The sequence below is a fragment of the Chinchilla lanigera genome, unplaced genomic scaffold, assembly GCF_000276665.1.
Source record: "Chinchilla lanigera isolate Chin_1 unplaced genomic scaffold, ChiLan1.0 scaffold00017, whole genome shotgun sequence".
NCBI classification, from domain to species: domain Eukaryota; kingdom Metazoa; phylum Chordata; class Mammalia; order Rodentia; family Chinchillidae; genus Chinchilla; species Chinchilla lanigera.
The window spans coordinates 28,287,224-28,306,643 of record NW_004955418.1 but is presented as its reverse complement, the minus strand read 5'-3'; the positions used below and the strand labels follow the sequence as shown (position 1 = coordinate 28,306,643).

At 42.0% G+C, this 19,420-nt stretch overlaps 1 protein-coding gene across 4 annotated transcripts in view; it reads left to right on the top strand.

Moving 5' to 3' along the window:
* Positions 1 to 19,420, top strand: part of Atg10 (autophagy related 10) — a 249,516-nt gene that overhangs the window by 61,715 nt on the left and 168,381 nt on the right. For all 4 annotated transcript variants that reach the window (XM_013513064.1, XM_013513063.1, XM_013513065.1 and 1 more), the window contains exon 3: positions 13,889 to 13,993. In XM_013513064.1, the coding sequence (XP_013368518.1) occupies positions 13,889 to 13,993 (105 nt within the window). The remainder of the gene's footprint in view (positions 1 to 13,888; positions 13,994 to 19,420) is intronic.

Below are 19,420 nucleotides of genomic sequence, written 5' to 3'. Positions count from 1 at the left end.
GCAGGGCAGTTAGAGGCAGAGGAAGGAAGGGAAGGGGAAGGGATTAGAAAAGAACCGAGCTGAAGTATGTGTATTGCACCCAGCCCCAAGACGACTGTGAACTGCATGTACTGCAGGCACGTACTAGTAACATATAAATAAGTAAATAAATGCGTGTGTATGTTTCCAGGGCTGCCTGAGGTCTCCAGTTCTTCCTCTCTGTGTCTGGCTTGTGCCCTGCCTCCCGGATTCTGTCTGGCCCCACCTCGGAACCCATCTCTCCAGTAGAGTGACGTGAGGCTCCCTCTGTGTCCCTGCCCCAGGCTGTGGTGTTGACACTGAGGCAGTGAGCTGGCCTGTGTGAGGCTCAGACTCCCTCTGTCCCAGAGACAGCTGTCCTTACTGTGAGTGCTCGGTCTCCGAAGACACCTGCTGCTTATCTTTTTGTTTGGTTCTCTAGTTATTTAAGGTGCAGGGTGTCTAGTGTTGGTTATGCTCTCATGACTAGTAGGCCAAACAAACACTTAGAAGATACAGACATTCTGGGAGGATCCAGTGCCCGCCCCCCCCATTTATATGAAGTACAAATGTAATAAACGTAAGCTTCGGGCGGAGACTTTGTTAGGTAGATAACCACTAGTGCAGTCAGTCTGTCCGGAACCCTAACTCAGGACGCCACAGAAGAGAGCACGCTTAACTCCTGGAAGTGAAGGAGGCCTGGGTGGGTGTGAGAGGAAGCCCTGAGGCTGCCGCACAGCTGGGAGAGAGCGGGTTCTTCTCCTTCTGCTCCTGTGCTGTGTTCCGCTGCTGTCTGGCTGCAGAGACAGCAGTCTCCTCCTCCTGAGACCTCCTGCCGCCAGGCTTTGGCAGCAGGCGTTGGATAGATGCACGGAAGGGAGGAAGTGCAGGGCGAGAGCTTCACACACACACACACACACACACACACACACACACACACACACACACACACACACACACACACACACGGCACAGGGTTGGGTTGGGAACAAGGGCGCAGAGCTGGTGACTCATTCCGGGAACTGTCAGGCAGCTCTTGCTGCTTTCATAGGAGAAGCCCAGGGGATCACATCCTCCTGTTCTTCCCTGGCTTTCCGCTGGTCCTCCTCCCTGCCCACTGAACCATGCAGGGATAGTGAGCATCCTTTGGAATAAGCAGAATGACCTCAGTGAAGCCTTGCATCTCACTGTCTTGAGCCCAGCTCCGTGGGTTACAAAACAATGCTTGTCCTGCCGCATGGTCTTCTCTAAAAGCTGCCGGCACCCTCACCCCATTCCGGGCCAACACTGCTTCCATTTCCAGCAGCGACCCTGACATTCTGGCTGTGTCTCCATTGGAGCCACTCCGGAAACCTTGGCACTGGCTGTCATCTTCGCCTGATTTCCTGGCAGGCGTCCTTGGTAGTTCAGGAGCATGGCCTGCACTGCGCCTGCTTCTTCCTGCCTGTCTCCTAGTACTGGGGTGAAAAGTGTCCCTTAAATTCACAGACCTGTGCATGGCCCTTCCTGGGAAGCAGGGTTCTGCAGAGGTACTGGAGTTCTGATGAAGTCACACGGGGTTAGAGTGGGTCCCAAGTTAATGTGACTGGCGTCCTTAGACAAAGGTGGCAGACACACAGGCGTGAAGGCCACACTGACAGGGAGATGAGTGAGGTTTGCTTGGCAGAGCTGGGCGAGGCCAGCAGTCTTTTGTAGCCTACAAAGAGTGTCTGCGCCAATGGGCACCATCTGTGGGCTGCTTGTGGGGAGCTGCAAGGACATTGCTAGGGTTCAAGGGTCCAACAGTGGGCTTTGGTGGCACCTGTCAAAGGGGGTCTTTCCGCCTTCTGTGTCCTTCTGCCCATCCTGAACAACTTCCTGCTCTGAGTTAAGCTGCTTGGGTACCTTCCACTTGACTAAAACCTGGGGAAGTTAGTAAATGACTTGTACTGCTTTTAAGAATGGTGCTTTGAAATCAGCACAACTTGCCATCCTGATTGTTTGCCTACCATCAGTACTCTCAGTTTTCTTCAAGCTAATAAAGTATAAAATTATATACATTTCTTGACTCTCTTACATCAGCCAATGGCTCAGTAATTTACTTATGAAAGGAATAAAATTGGAGTGAGTTTGCATCTAGAGAGATGGAGAAGGCTGGAACAGGAGTTGTCTCATATTTTGTTCTTTTTAAATTTACCATATTGAAAAAGCAAAACTAAGCCTTTGAGAACATTTCCGTGAGAATAAACAGGCGAAATACAGTAAAATCTCAGTAAACTTAAATTGGAAGCAGGAACAAAGAAGGAAATAAATGAGTTTTGCCCAACCCCCTTCAGCTGTAGCCTCCTTTGGCCAGTCCTCTGGCCCAAATAAGCAGGGACGCTCTGGGAGCCCAGACCAAATTGTTTAATATAATAAACAGTATGAGGGCACACACGGAGGTCCCACATCTATGAACTGAAAATTGAAAACTCAAAATGGGCAAGTTGGAAAACTCGAAAACAAAACATTATTAAAAAGCGAAAGAAGGAAAAGAAAATGCTTAATTGTGAAGCCTAACTTTGCAGAGATAGGTATCTGTTGAAAGTGTCAATAAGGAAAATTGGAGCGAGTGTGTTTTAATGCTCTGATCCCAGGGAGGGGAAAGGATTCAGTGTCATTTAAGCTGCAGTCATTCTGTAAAGACTTGTCTGAGCTCAGCAGGCAGCAGAAGTACAGTATGGAGACAGCAGCATGGGACCCACCCCAGTCAAGGTCCCCAAAGTGCCCTTGGTAGCCTTCTGTGGCTGGACAAGGGGGCTGATTGTCTCCTGCTGCTCACTCTTGGGGGCCACTGTCCCTGCAGTGGGGACAGGAAGGGCCATGTCCTGCTGATTGGGAAGTCAGGAAGGGGTAGAAGGAAAAAGTAGGGGAGGACTTGGCAGGTCTAGGAGTCCTTCCAGGAGGAGGGAGCTAGGGGTATCGCGAGAAAACGAACTCTTTCCATAGTGTGCAGTGCTGGGGAGCCCAGCGTGGCTTCATTGAGTGGAGTTGAACATGTAGAGCCTGAAGTGGCATCAAAGTATGTTGCTTGAAAACCAAAGTGGAGATAGGCTGTAATTACAGAGCCACCCAGGAAGGCAGTGCTGGCTTCATTTTGGTATTACACCTTGAGGGTTAGTTCATAAAGGAAGGAAAATAAGAACAAAATTACCTTTGTTTGCCAGAGCATTCCATGGTTTTTGGAATCATATTGATCAGAGTAGAAGAAAAGTTTTAATGAGCTTTTCTTACTCCTGACCTACATCTCAGTCACCCTATGGCATTATTTCTTTTTCTTTCCTGGGTTGGGTCTTTATTTTACTTTAATTAATTGACTGTATTTTTTTATGTTACTAGGGATTGAACACAGGGCCTTGTACATGCTAAGCAAGCACTCAACTGCTAAGCTACACCCCCAGTCCTTTATGATTATACTGTGAGACAGGGTCTCACTAAGTTGCCCAGGTTGGCCATGAACTTGTGATGTTCCTGCCTCAACTGCCTGAGTAACTTGAATTAAAGGAATGTGCTACCATGCCCAGCTTATTTTATTTAACTATTATGAAGAAAAGCAATAGTCATTGTAAAACATCTGTGAATTCTGTGTAAATATATGTACACATATTTCTGTGTACATTTAAATAAGTGTGATCACTGCTCTATAACTTACTCGTCCCATAAAACATTACATTATTGATGTCTTTTTTGTGAGCATATACACAATTATCTCATTATTTCTAGTAGGAGTCCATTGTATGGATAAGTCTACTCTGTTTAATGAAACCTCCATTTATGATAAATAATTCCTTAATTATTCTCAAGAGCACTCCTATACTAGTGGTGACAACCCTGTGGCCCAGGAGTGGGCTGTTTGTACCACTGAATGCTTTAAAGAGTTCCATCACTGCCCTATGCCTTTAAACAGTATGCTCCTGCTTCTCCTTTTTGGAGAGGAACTATTGCCTTCCATATAATAGAGGAGATGTTCACAGTATTTGTGCTACCTCTTGGCTTCCTTTCTGTTCATCTTTCTGAGTTTTTATTAATTACATTATTTTTATATCATCAAATTTTATAGTATTTAGACTGTATTCAGTCATGCCTAGTTCTGTCAGCTCTGTGTGTTTCAGGCCATGGCCATGCTGAGGAAGCTCTTTCTTCCTGGGTGAGGCAGAGAACCTCCAGTTGAAGTCTGGTGGTCATGACGTTTTCCTGTGCTTCAGTTCCCAGCTGGTGAACAGATGTGTTCAGCAGAGGCTTAGGTCACCAGGCTGCGGGTGTTCCTCAGTGGTGGAGCACGGCCTTACATGCACAAGGGCCTGGATTTGATCCCTGGCACTAAAGAAAAAGTTAGATTATATGAATAAAAGCACGAATGATGGTTATATTGTGCAGATGGTAAAGTACAAGATTTACTTCTTTCCTGGAAGGGCAGGCCCAGCTTTCTCAGGTAGAACTTGTCTGAAGTGTGGCTTCAACTCTCTCCCTTGGAAAGCTCTGAGGCACAGGTGGACGGACTAGTTAATGACCATGTTATGTTAAATAAGCCTCAAAATACTGCAGGATCAGTTGGACACATGTGAAGTCCTCTTCAAAGATAAAGTATCCTGTATATCCTTATTTTCCTTCACTTTTGAACTTTTGACTTTTTGAGTTCCTGATGTTTTGAGTTTTACCTAAATGTTCCACAGGCATCGGTTACCCATCCATGACTTTCATTGGACTTGGTCACTCTATACCAGTGGTGGTGAACTTATGACACGTGCCACAGCAGGCTGTTTGTATCATTGGGAGTTCTTTATTGTGTTTTTCTTTTAAGACAAAACATGTTAATGCATGAGTTGTTATTTCTAAACTAAAACTATAACCTCAGTAATCAGACTTAATTTCAGTGTTGGCACTTGGTGATAAATAAGTGGTTTTGGGTTGTAGTTTGGGTGCTTGGTCTCCAAAAGCTTTGCCATGACTGCTCTATAACGAACTCACCATTGTATACAGTGTTGCCGGAGGCCTCAGAGTCAGCCTGGCCAAGCCTCTGACATGCACTTGGAAAGTGCCATGGAGGTGGAGTCAGACCTCATAACATGTTAAGAGCATGATTTGGAGACCTTCCATATCCACTGCAATTGCTTCTCACCATCTAACCCTGGCTTTATATAAATGGACAGATACTAGTTTAATGTCTGACCCCCAAGGTTAATCAGTTTTGGGCAGCTACAGGCAGTACTGGTTTGAACTCCCACAATAGGAAAGAATAATCAGTTGAGATCTGTGGCCTACGTTTGCCCTGGTCCCCAGGGCTCTAGGACTATCTTAGTTACTTTCTTCTCCTTGCTGAGACAACATACACAACACTCAAACTTAGGGGAGGAAAGGTTTATTTAGCTCGAAGTTTGTGGAGATTTCTGTTTATAAACAGCTGGCTCTAAGGCAGGGTGGTGTGGCACAGGGGCAACTGTTCAAGGTGGCAGAAGACAGCAAAAGCAACAAGAGCTAAAAGGGAATAGCAAGCCTCTTTTCCTCCCTTATATTGTAAGCAGGCTACCCACCCTCGGGTGGGTGTAGCACTCGCCATCTCCATGCCCTCCTCTTGCACAGGCTCAGGATGTTTACAAAGTGAGGACCCCGGTCGCCTGTTGAGTTGCTTAGTTAGGCTTCTAAACTTCTCAAGTTGACACAGTGAATCAACCATCACCACATCCTAGTGTTTAAACAGCTACCCTAGGGCATGCCTTCTACACCCTAGGATGTAGAACTGCCGAGTCACTTGGTTAAGCTTCTAGACTTCTCAAGTTGACACAGTGTATCAACCATTACAAGGATCTTGCAGGCTGTGGGAGAGATCCCTGCTGGCCGTGACCTGGAAGCTTCAGTTGCCTCCTTCCCCATGGCCTTCCCCAGGTCTTCCTGCAGCTGGCTATTCTAGGCATTTAACCATGGCGTAAATCCTAACGCAATGCCTCATTCCAAAGCAGAGCTGAGGTTTTTAGATAAACACATGAAAAAGAAAAGATAACAGCGTTTTTTTTTTTTTTTTTTTTTCTAGAAAAGATCTTTAAAAGCTTCTTAAAATTCAACAAAAGAAGCCTCATCATTATTTGGGCAGCAGGATCTAACAGGTAGCACAGCGGGGCTATGTGTGCCAGGACAGTTTGTAAGGAAGCAGAGCAGACATGTTCCTGTAGAGCCCTGTCCCGTGTACAGTCAGCGCTACACTGGAAAGCTTTCCTGTCCTTCCAGGGTCCTCTAAGGTGACAGGACGTTTTGCCCTGGAAGTTGAAGACTTGGGCTCCACTGCAGCCCTGTGAGGTCCTGGATGTGTACATGCAAAGGAAAAGTGATAATTTGTTTAAAATGAAGTATGATTTATAGAGCCACAAAAGGGTTTGCATATTAAAAAATATTAAGGTGTCTTCCTCTAACCCTCCCACCCCCTTTATGCAAATCCTCAGAGGTCCCCAATGGTATGACGGTCCTTGCTGTTGTTCCAGGAATGTCTGGGGTACACACTTACATTTAAATAAATGGTAGTGTACATGTATCATTCTGCAAGATGTATAATTATGTGTATATGTTTATAATATGTAAAGCTTAAACATTTTCATGGTCTGTCGTGGCCACTATTCAATACAATATTTATGGAACTTATTTTTTGTGACTGTATAGCATTCCATTTCTTGGATGTATCATAACTTACGTAAACAGTCCTCACAGAAGAACATAGATTGTTTCCAAACTTTATACCATTAAAATAACACTTTTTAAAACAAAATTAAAATTCTTAGATTATGATCTAGTTAATGGAGATTTAATCAAATGTTTCTGCTTAATTTTTTTAAATTAAATTTTATTGGTACACTTTAGATATACATAATGATCACATTCATCATAGAGAATTTGCACCTGTACATAATGTAACTTGTTTTTTCCCCATTCTCCTACCCTTCCTCCCTTCCCCATTTACAAAGCTTTGTTTTCATGATTTCTTCTTTTCTCAGTTTTAAAACTCTTCCCTTCTTTCCTTTCCCCTTCCCATCTTTCTTGTTCCCCTCCCCATCTGAATATTTTCCTCCTGTTTCAAAATACATTTTGGCCTTTATTTATACTTTCAGTTTCTCATACCAGAGAAGTAATGCAGTATTCAAGTACATGTGTCCAATTTATTTCACTTAAAAGTATGGACTCAAGGTATATCCATTTTTCTAGAAGTGTCTCGAATGCATCCTTCTTTATGGCAGAGTAATACTCCATCGTAGAAAAACCCCACATCTTCTTTACCCACTCACCAGTTGATAGACACTTGGGTTGTTTCCAGGATTTGGCAATTACAAACTGTGCCACTATAAACCTAGGTATGCGTATGTTGCTGTGGTATGATGCTTTTAATCCTTTTGGGAAGATACCCAGGAGGGGAATAGCTGGGTCAAATGAGACCTCTAGTCCTAGTTTTTGAGAAATCTCCACACTGATTTCCATAGTAGTTGCCCCTGTCTACACTCCCACCAGCAGTGGAGAAGGGCTCCTTTTTTCCCACAGCCTCACCAGCATTTGTTATCAGTTGATTTCTTGATAATAGCCATTCTTTCTGGGGTGAGATAAAGTCTCAGTGTTGTTTCAATTTTCTGCTTAAATTTTTTAAAGCAGTTATTTCTTTTTTAATATTTATTTTTATGAGTCCATGTTTGCAGTACATAATGATGATGTTCATTGTGGGGAGCTGGTGCAGGTATATGACACATCTTATTACTTTCTTTTCTTTCCTTTTTTTTTTTTTGTCTTTTTGAGCCATGGTCTGAGGCCAGCCTTGAGCTTACTTTGTAGCCCAGGCTGGTCTCAAACTTGGTGATGATCCTCCTGCCTCAGCCTCCTCAGTGCTGGGATTACAGGCATGTGCCACCACACCCGGCTTTCTTCTTTTTACATCTCCTTCCTTTCCCTTCCCTTCTCCCTCCATCTCTTGGTTTGCTTTTCATTTGTAGAAGATTTTTTTATTTTGCTGTTTCATTTGTTTATACTTTGGGTTTCTCAGGTATGAAAAACCATGTGATATTAAGTCTGTGTGTCTGATTTATTTCTCTTAACATTATGGTTTCAGGGTGCACCCATTTACCTACATATGTCTTAAGTTTACCCTTCTTCATGGCAGAGGAGTACTGCACTGTTTGTAAATACCACATTTTCTTTATCCATTCATTTGTTGATAGACATATAGGCAGCTTCCAAGATTTAGCTATTAGGAGTTGTGCTGCTGTAAACATGGGTATGAATATATCAATGCAATATGATGTCTTTATCTCTTTTGGGAAGCTACAAAGAAGGGGAATAGCTGGGTCGAATGAAATTTCCATTTTTAGTTTTCCAAGAGTCTCCACACTCATTTCCATAGTGGTGGTTCAAGCGTTAAAAGAATACTTTTATACATACCATTGCATTGATTTTATATATGTAACTGTACCTATAAGATAGACTGCTGGAACTAACATTTCTAAATCCAAGGTATATACATTATACATTTTGATAGATTTGGCGACCTTACTTTTCCAGGTTGTTACACTAATTTAAGGTGCCTTGTCCCAGGCAGTGTATGACAGTGCCAGCCTATTTTATACAAAATTTGTCTATGTAGTGATTTCCCACTTTTTGATGTTTTCCACTTAATAGGTAAAAAGTTTATCACATAGTTTTTAATTTGCATTGTTATAAATAACATTGAATGTATTTCTGTCCCTGTGTATTTCCTTATTAGTGAAAGGCTGTGTATTCTTTGTTCATTTTTCTGTTGGGTTGTTAGCCTTTACCTTATTGATGTGTTGGAACTATCTCTATTTTGAGGAAATTAAAGCTATTCATATATTGAGAAAATCAGCTCTTTTTGCATGACATCAGCTAAAATTCTTTCACATTTTGATATTTGTCTTTGTGATGTTAAAAATTTTATTCTATGAAAAACTTATCCAATCTTTTGTGACTCCTGGGTTTTTACATATTTACAAAGGTGTGTCTAGCACATTTATGCATTTGCTTCTCTAAGTCTTCCCTCCTTACTTTGAAATAAGGTGAAGGGCTTTCTGTTTCAGTGGCTGGAAGAGGTTCGGCTTTGAGGAAATGTTCAATTTATCTGTGGTGCCTGCACGTTTCCTACCCATTTCTTTTCTGCAGGGACAGAGAGAAGCAGCCAGCTGTGTGGCAGGTGGGAGCAGGTGTCTGACAGCTGAGTGTAGGTGGAGCATATGAAGTCATGAGATGAATGGCAGTCGCAGAGGGTAGAGTCCGGTCTGCACATGTTGGGATAAAGTAGGGTCTGAAGTCACAGTAAAGATGTTGAAAAGCCGGGCTTCATGGTCAGCCCACGATGGACACCAGGAGAGGCGAGCTTGGCATTTGAAGAGCTCCAGCAAAGCCAAGGTCTTCCTGAAGGCTTGGAGTTGTCACCTTCTCAGCTGACGCAGCTACAGACGCCCCTGTTCTCCTCTGCCTTGGAGAAGCGGCCTGGTGTGCTGCCGGTTCTCGACCCTGAGACATTTGGACTCAGTGGGTCTGGGGTCGCATTTGGAAATGCCAGCCTGAACTCTAGTGCCCAGCCAGGCTTGCGCAGTGCTAGTGCTGGCTTGTGCAGCTGGTTTGCAGTCCCTTGGGGTCAGCGTGGAAATGAGCACCATCTCTGGGCTGCCCAGCACGCAGCCAGCCCACTTGGGGTCCCGCTGAGGACAGGTTCAGGAGGTCTGGGGCAGGCTGCAGACCCTCACGTGCCAACTTCTCAGCCACACTTGAGCGACTTGAGCTTGTCAGTCTCAGCCCAGTGCTGGCCTGAGCCAGTCCACAACATCAGTCGCATGTTTGTGCCGAGACCCTGCTCTCTGGCAGAATTTGCTCAGTGGGCCAGAAAGAGTGCTTGGATCAAGTGACCCGCTTTCCATGACCAGCTCTGCCCAGAAAGAGCTGAAAAAGAAGTTGCTTAGAAGTGCTTCGGTCCCTCACCCTCTTTGCTATAGGGAGCAGACTGAGCCGCATACACTGTAGGCCCGCTGTGTGCTCACAGCCTCCACCCCAGCCAGGATCCTGTACGCTGTCTGGAGCAGCAGTCCGTGCCTTTTCACGAAGACTCACTTCCTTAGGGGCTGGGCCCAGGGCCCTGAGCGACCCGGAATTTAAGAAGGCTGAAATTGCAAACTACAGTGAACTGAAGAAGAATGCAGAGAAGCCACAAGGGTCTAGATTGGAACAGTTGGGCAGACGTCATAGCCAAGGATTTGAGTTGATGCTACTTGCAGGCCTGGATGGGCTGGGGAGCTGGCTTGGGCGACGGTTCTCAGGCTTTCACATTTGTTTTTCTCTAAAACAGCATCCCTCAACAGTGAAGAACAAAGCCTACTTTTCTGCCTTGGATTAAAACAATGGAGGAGAAAGCGTCTTATGTGGAAGTCAGTGTTTGATGGGAAAAGTGCTAAATGCCCTCCTTTTCCCAGCAATATTTCCTCTTTTCATTTTCTTCTTTTTCCTTTCTTCTGCATCACTGAGGATCAAACCTTGTGGTCTGTGCATGTTAGACAAATGCTCTGCCGCTGGGCCCCCCAGCCCTCTCCTTTGTCTACACTTATTTTTCAAGGCTTTTCCTGATTGTTAAAAGATTGATACTGAACAGGGCACATTTCACTACCAATACAGGCTGAATCAAAAACCGTGTGCACCTCCCTATGGATGATAATGGATAGTCTTTGGCACTACCTAAAATCGAAAACGACATATCTCTTTATCTTAACTCATTGGAAAAGAGAATAGTAATTTATTTAGATTTTATAACATAGATGTTCAGGAATTTTTCATTCACTTCTTTTGGTCAAAGGAAATGTGTTTTGCATTGTAACTAGAGTTTTACTAAATTGTGTGTTTCCTTAAGAGGTTGTATGATCATTGCTCAGGTATAGGAAAATACAAAAGAGAACACTTTCTTTCATCACGTGAATTACATTTATTACACACAATTTGGCTGTAACTGTTCTCTGCATATCATCAGAGTTTTGATTTTTTTTCTCCTGTGCCTACATTACTTTAAAATTGCAGACTGCCAGTACTGTTTCTTACAAACATACCCCATTATACTTTTGTTGTTGGTAAATCTTTTACATCATCAGTTATTCATTACGTGTCATAATCTGAATGACAATGCAATACAGTAGAAATGTTCTATTTTTAAATTGCTAAACAATATATGTCACTTAATATCAGGATTATTTTGGTTGCAAGTGACAGAACTGAACTCACTGGGTGACAGAGATGGGTCTTGTAACTGAAAAATTAGAGGCTAGTGCAAGCTTTGGCTACAGTGATTGTAACAGTGAGGTTTTTGTTTCTGGGACACAGTACCTGACACCCACAGGTTAAAGGAGGAGAAGTTCAATTTGCTGTATGTTTTAAGAGGATTCAGTCCATGATCAGCTGGCTCCCAGGCAGGAGCATCATAATAGGAGGTGTGGTGGAGAAGAGCTGCTTGATTTATGGGGACCAGGAAGCAGATCAGGGGCACCAGTGCCGGAGAGGAAGGGCCAAGGGAGCAGACCCAGGCTCCAAAGCCATGCCTCTGTGACCTCCCCAGCACACTGAGGCACGCGTTTCACCAGTCCCTGAGTGGGTCCCAAAGCCAGTCAGGTCGCCCTACCACCCTGCCCTTACTGGGGTGTAAAGTGTGCAGTCAGGCTGCTCTCTGCATCCCACCGCCTTGCGATCCTTTATTAACTTTACTCTCTGGCTCCATTTAATTCTGTTAGTGGCTGCTTGGATTTGTAAAATCTTCCTTGTTCAGGTGCAGTGGAGAAAGAACAAGCCTTTCACCTCACTCCTTAGGCTGATCCTGAAATGTGCCACAGTGGCTCTGACAGATCAGTCGCCCTCCTGAGTCTCTGAGGCCAGTAATACTGAGGCCTCGATTGGGATTGGCCAGATCTACCTGGGGGGCAACCTGGAGCCAGGAGGCCGTGCAGCACTGACCAGGAGGAGGGAATGAGTCCTTGGGGGAGGACTGGTTGTTTGTGCAAAGAAGAGGGTGGAGGTTTGTTGTAGAAGCCAGCAGCAGTGCCGATGAGCAGAGTTGTCCCTACATGTCTCTTTCTCCACCTGAGCCATTATTGAGTTTACGCTGGCTGAGTACAGGATTTCAGTGGTAGAGGGCCCTCGGGGGGAGCTTTGAGGTTGGATGGCACAGGGCTGGAATTTAAGACAAAATGCATAACCTTAACAAAAGAATTAAAAACAATAGTGTTGGATATCTGATAGTTTACCTTATAGTCAAGAATCATATTCAAAACACTGGTCACGATGGTGCGTGCCTGTAATCCCAGTTGCTTAGGAGGCTGAGGCAGAAGGATCTCAAGTTTCAGCCTAGTCTGGGCAACTTAGCATGATCCTGTCTTAAAAGAAATATTTTAAAAAAATGCTAGTGGTACAGCTCGTGGTAGAGCACTTACCTACCATGTAAGACCCTGGGTTCCATCCCCATTATGACCAAAAACCAAAAAAGAATGCTATTTAAGATATTTAACAACATATGGCAGAGAGATGACTTATCAGAATGAGTTGAATCCAGCAGGTCAGAACTGGTGCTGACTGAAGCAGGGTTCCCTAGAGAGTTCTGGTGAGTGGTCAGCCCGGCCTGCTGGGAGGGCTTGGTAAGGTGCTACTCATCTCTCTAAAAATGTCCTGACTCTGTTAGTTTCCCAGGGACCCCATAACAGGGTACCATGCGCTGGGTGAGTTAAAGTGGTGGAAATGTGTTCTGTCTCAGTTCTGGGGGTTAGAAGCATGGAACGAAGGTGTCGGCAAGCTCTAAGGAAGAGCTCCCTTGCCTGCCCTCTCCCTCTCACTGAAGTCCCTGCCATTCTTTGAATTATAGCCGCACCACCTCAACCTCTGTTCTCACTTGGCTTTTTCCTCTTTGTGCCCGTGTTTCTGTATCCAGACTTCCCTCTTCTTAATAAGAAGATGAACCACTTCCTGCTTAACTGTTATGATTTTAATGCTATTAAAATGGGAATGTTTGGGTAATGATTTGGTGAAGAATTAATATTCCCCAGTACGTGACTATGCACATGGAGAAGTACTACTTTTTTACATATGAGTTTATTGAATTTAGACAAATTTTGCCTTAAAAGCAGAGCTGCTTTACAATTAGACATCATGCATTAGTGTATTTATTAGCAATGCAAAAAAGGCAAGAGAAAATACAACTGGTGAAGGGTTGGGAAACCACTTCTTGCAAGGAACAAATGAAAATAGTGGTAATGATCTTGAGCTCTTTGAAGAACAGTTCTGTGGAGTCGCTAGTGAGCAGAATTAGAAATAAGCAAACGTTAAAGGGAGGCATTCGATGTGGCCTAAGACAGAGTTTTCTCAGTGTGGACCGGCGAACCCAGGAGGGAAGAAGAAGGGCAGGTTCCTTGACGTGCTTGATCACCTCCCGACATTTCGTAGAGGTCTTGCCTTGGGGAGAACATGGAAACAGAGGCCCTTCCCAGCTTCTGGAGTTGTTACAAATCCCCTGAACTTCAATATTAACCATGTGGCAAGATACCACTATATGTGTAAGTGCTTTTCAATGCTGCCAACTGGAAGTCTGTCTGACCTTGGTGCTACAGACTAGAAGGACAAAGAAAGCCAGGGGTTTATTCGGTAGAAGGGAAACATTAGCAAATGCGGAAGGCAGGGGAAGGGCAGTGGTGTCTGTCGGGGTGCACTGTGCGGTGTGTATTGGACTGGTCTCTATCTGTACCATCTCATCTCATTTACCGTGCCTGGAGGCTCCAGTTGACAGGGAACTTCAGGAAGCTGTGCTTTCAAGAGTGCCGAATTCTCAAGCTAACTGGCATTTTCTTATGTGTCCTTTGGTGGTGGAACACAGGACTGTTCTGATGGCTACATGTGCAAGACAAGCCTCCAAGCAAAGGCAACGGCGGGATCGCGTCCAGGCACGTCCACCAAGGTGGAGATGTGGCTTCGCGCAGAGGTGAGTAGCCCAGCGCACCCATCTCCCAATGCAATCTCTGTGCAGGACAATTTATGTTTTTTCTGTTTTTATTTTATGGAAAAAAAGATAAAACAAAGTTTCATTAACAAAATCATAGGAGAATAACAGTAGTTAATATATTACATATTGTTATCTTTAAAGTAGTTGCTCAGGGTACAACATATGGGCATAAAAAGTTCTCCGATTGATATTAGCCCAACCTTCCTTTTTAATGAATTAGGAGATACTAATAACTGACTTGCATTCTTTCCCTCTTCCCTGCTGTCCTTTTCCCTTTCCTTTTTCCTTTTGAACAATTTCTTCCCATTTCACAGTATCTATTGTACATTTTGAAACTTATATACTCTTTCAGTTTCTCATACCAGGGAGACAAGACGATGCTTACATATGTGAATCTGATTTATTTCATTTATGAGTATGGTCTCTAGTTGCACCCATTTACATATAAAAGTCTCCAGTTTATCTTTCTTTATGGCTGAGTGGTATTCTACTGTATAAAAATACCACATCTTTTTTATCTATTCCTTGGTTGATGGGCATTTGGATTGTTTCTAAGATTTAGCTATTACAAATTGTGCTGCTATAAACATGGGTGCACACATATCGCTGTGGTTGATGTTTTTAATTTTTCTGGGAAGATAACTAGAAGAGGAATAGCTGGAAAATGTACAGTTTCGAATGGAAACTGTAGTCCTAGTTTTTTGAGGACTCTCCACACTGATTTCCACAGTGGTTGCCTCAGTCTACATTCCAACCAGTAGTGGAGAAGTGTTCCTTTTTCCCCACAGCCCTGCCAGCATTTGTTATTGGTTGGTTTCTTGATAATAGCCATTCTTTCTGGGGTGAGATGGAATCTCAGTGTTGTTTTAATTTGCATCTCTCAAATCACCAGTGATACTGAACATTTTTTCATATATTTAGTTGTTGTTTGTATTTGTTCTTCTGAGAAGTGTATATTCATCTCAGATGCCCATTTTTTGATTAGGTCTTTGAGTTTGGTACCTCTGTACCAGATTAGCTGCCTCCACACTGGTCCACATTGAGAAAACTCTGTCTTAGCCACATCAAATGCTTCCCTTTAATGTTAGCTTATTGCTTCTAGTTCTGCTCACTAGAGACTCCACAGAACTGTTCTTCAAAGAGTTCAAGATCTTTACCACTATTTTCATTCATTCCTTGCAAGAAGTGGCTTCCCAATCCTTCAAAGTCTGATTTTTTTTCAATTCTTTGTATGTTCTAGATAGAAGTCTTTTGTCTGGGGGACAATTGGCTAAAAATTTTACCTACTCTATGGTTTATCTTTTCACTTTGTTGGTGATTTCTTTCATTATGCAAAAGATGAGATCCCAGGTGTTGATTAATAAGATGAGATCCGAGGTGTTGATTCTTTGTAATATTTCCCATGCAGTCTGGGTTTTGCTCGTGAACTGTCTGCCTACCCCTATGTCTTCAAGATTTCTATCTACTTTCACTTCTAGTAGATTTAGTGTTTCTATTTTAATTTTAGATCTTTGATCTATTATAATTTTGGCTTAGTGTGTGATGGTAGACATGCGTATAGTTTTAGTCTTTGGCATGTGGAGAGCCAGTTTTGCCAGCACCATTTTATTAAAGAGGCTGTCTTTCTTCTGGTAAACATGTGTTGCCCCTTTTTCAAAGATAAGGTGGCTAAGTGTGTTTGTGGTTGTGTGTGTATCTTCTAATGTGTTCCACTGGTCCTCAGGTCTGGTTTTTCACCAGTACCATGCTGATTGTATCACAGTAACTTACTAGTGTAATTTCAAGTTGGGGATTGTGATTCCTTCTGCCTTGACTTTGTTGCCCAGGATTGCCTTTGCTACTCTAGGCCTCTTCTGGTTCCAGGTGAATTTTAGTAATGTTTTCTCTAGATCTGTGTAGTATGCTAATGGTATTTTGTTTGGGATTGCATTAAATCTGTATAACAATTTTGGAAGTATGGCCATTTATATTATGTTGGTTCATCCCATCCATGAGCAAGGGATATCTTTCCATTTTCTGATATCATCTACAGTACTTCAGAGTACTGTAATTTTCAATACATAGATCCTTTACTTCCTTTGTTAGATTGGTTTTGGTTTTTGGTTTTTGGTTTTTTCCCAGGACCGGGAACCGAACTCACAACCTTGCGCTTGCCAGGCAGGTGCTTTGCCGCTGAGCTAAATCCCCAGCCCCCTTTGTTAGATTGATTCCTAAGTTTTTCATTTGTTTGGATGCTATTGTGAAGGGTATGGTTTCCAAATTTCTCTCTCAGTGAGTTTGTAGTTTGTGTATAGGAATACTATTGCTTTCTGAGTATTAACTTTGTATCCAGCTGTGCTACTGAATTTGTTGTTTGTATTAAATCTAGAAGTCTTTTGGTAGAATTTTGGGGGTCTTCTATATAGAGTATCATGTCATATGCAAATAATGATAATTTAACTTCTTCCTTTCCTATCTTTATTCCTTTTATTTCCTTCTCTTGTCTAATTGCTCTGGCTCATGTTTCCAGAACTATATCAAATAGAAGTGGAGATAGTGGACATCTTTGTCTTGTTCCTGATTTTAGAGTGAAAACTCTTAGTTTTTGTCCATTTAGTAAGATGTTGGCTGTTGCTTTGTCATAGGTGGCTTTTATCAAATCGAGATAAAGACCATCTATTCTGATTTTCTGTAGGGTTTTTATCATGAATGAGTGTTGGACTTTGTCAGAAGCTTTTTCTGCATCAATTGAGATGATCATGTAATTTTTGTCTTTGCCTCTGTTGATATGGTATATTACATTTATTAATTTGCATATACTGAATCATCATTATATTCCTGGGATGAATCCTATTTGGTCATGGTGTATAATTTTCTTGATGATTTGCTGCATTCTATTTGCTAGTATCTTACTCAGGAATTTTGCAAATATATTCCTGTAGTTCTCTTTTTTGGTTGGGTCTTTCTCTGGTTTTGGTAGCAGGGTAGTACTTGCCTCTAGGAATGAGTTAGGGAATATTACTTCCCTTTCAATTTCATTAAAGAGTTTAAGAAGATTGGTATTAAATCTTCTCTAAATTTCTTGTAGAATTCGCTGTGACCCATCAGGACCTAGGTTCTTCTTTGTTGGTAAATTTTTAATTACATTTTCAGTTTCATTTACTGATATTGGGTTATTCAGAAGTTTTATATCTTCTTGATTCATCTTTGGTAATTTATATGTTTCTAGGAATCTGTCTATTTCTTCTGTGTTTTCCATCCTATGAGAGTAAAGATTTTCAAAGTAGGTATTGATTTTCTTCTGAATTTCCCCAGAATCTATAGTGATTTCACCCTTTTTATTCCTCACTGCATGAATTTGAATCTTTTCTCTCCTTCTTTTGATAAGATTGGCTAAGGATTTATCAATTTTATTTATTCTTTCAAAGAACCAAGTCTTCAATTCATTAATTCTTTGTACTGTTTTCTTAGTCTTAACTGCGTTAATTTCTGCTCTGATCTTTATAATTTCCTCTTTTCTACAGGCTTTGGTCTTGACTTGCTCTTCCTTTTCTAGAAGCTTGAGGTGCAATATTAGGTCGTTTATTTGTGCTCATTCTGTTTTGCTGATGTGAGAATGTAGTGCCATAAATTTTCCTCTTAGTACTGCTTTCATGTGTCCCACAGGTTCTGGTATGTTGTATCTTTATTTTTGTGTAATTGTAGATATTGTTTTAATTTCTTCTTTAATTTCAGCTGTGACCAGGAGGGAGTTACTTGATTTCCATGTGTTTATGCAATTTTTGTGGTTTATTTTGCCCTTAATTTCCAATTTCATTGCACTGTGGTCAGATAATATACTTGGGACACTTTCAATTCTTTTGCATTTACTTAGGCATGTTCTGTGGGCTAGTATATGGTCTATTTTGGAGAACGTCCCATGAGCAGGTGAGATGAATGTGTATTCTGATGTTGGGTGGAACACTGTAAAATCTACTAAGTTCATTTGTTCACAGGTTTGGTTTAGTTATGATATTTCTTTGCTGATTTTTTGTTGTTGTTGTTGTTGTTGATCTACCTATTTGTGACAGTGGGGTATTAAGGTACCCCATTACAATTGTGTTATTGGTCACTTGATTTTTTCATGTCTATTAATACTTGTCTTATATAGTTGGGTGCTCCCATATTTGGCATATACATATTTTTGATTGTTTTTGCTGTCTCTCGAAGTTTTGACCTAACAAGTATGTAGTGACGTTCTTTATGTCTTTTGATCATTCTTGGTTTGAAGTTCACCTTGTCTGCAAACAGAATAGCTACCTCCGCATTTTTCTGGTTTCTTGTTGCATGGAATATTGTTTTTTATCCTTTGACTTTTAGTCTATGAATTTCTTTTTGAGTTAAAAGCTAATCTGTGAAGTTCTTTTTGAGTTTCTTGTATACAACATATTGTTGGATCTTGTTTCTTGATCCATTATGCTAGTCTGTTTCTCTTGATTGGTGAATTGAGGCCATTTACATTGATGGTTATAACTGATATGTATTGGCTTATCTTTGTCATGATATTTTCCTACTATGGGTTCCCTGCTTTTCCCCTCTGTTTAATTGCTTGCTCTGACTGGTGGTTTCCTTCTGTTGTTGTTCTTAGAATTGTGGTTATTTTTATCTCTATCTAGAATATCTTTCAGTACCTTTTGTAGTGTTGATTTGGTGGTCATGAAGTTCTTCAGTTGTTCTTTGTCATGGAGGTATGTTATTTCTCCATTAATTTTGTTCCATTTACTACGCATCCCTGTGGTCTTTGTCTTGTTTCTGGTGATTCCAGTTAGTGCTCTGGTTGTTCAGGATAATTTAAACATGTAAATGTTTAGATACATATATGTTTTCAAAGATCAATGCTAATGGACTCTGGGCTAGTCATTGGGAAAGAAGTGGACATTTGGAAAGATTGATTTTTTTTCTATAATACTGAAAGTAGGAGTTGTGTGGTCCACTCCAAGTCTACTTAGTTATATTAAACATTCACATTTCTGGCTTCTTTTGTGTCTGAAGACCACAGATGCTTTTTCTTGCCTCCTGACTGTCCTCTAGTGAAATCCTCTGAATGTAAAACAGAGACCTCTCTCTTTGCTGCTTAATATGTGGCTGGAGACTTTGTCCAGTCTGCAAGTGTATCATGGATGTGTTGCCACATCCATAAATGCGGGATTTCATAGTTCTTTTCATGACTTTATGATGTTCCATTCTATAGGTGCACCCTAGTTATGTGGGGCTCTTGCTGATAGAAAACACTTGAATTTTGATGTCAACTAGTGGGAACCTCATTGTTTCAGCACAAAGGAAGAAATCATCACTGCTTGAATTCTGAGCTGGCTTGTCAAATGGAGAAGAGATAGCTTTACGTAGAAGTCATTTTCTAGCTCTCTTCAATCAGGTCCATTTGGCAAT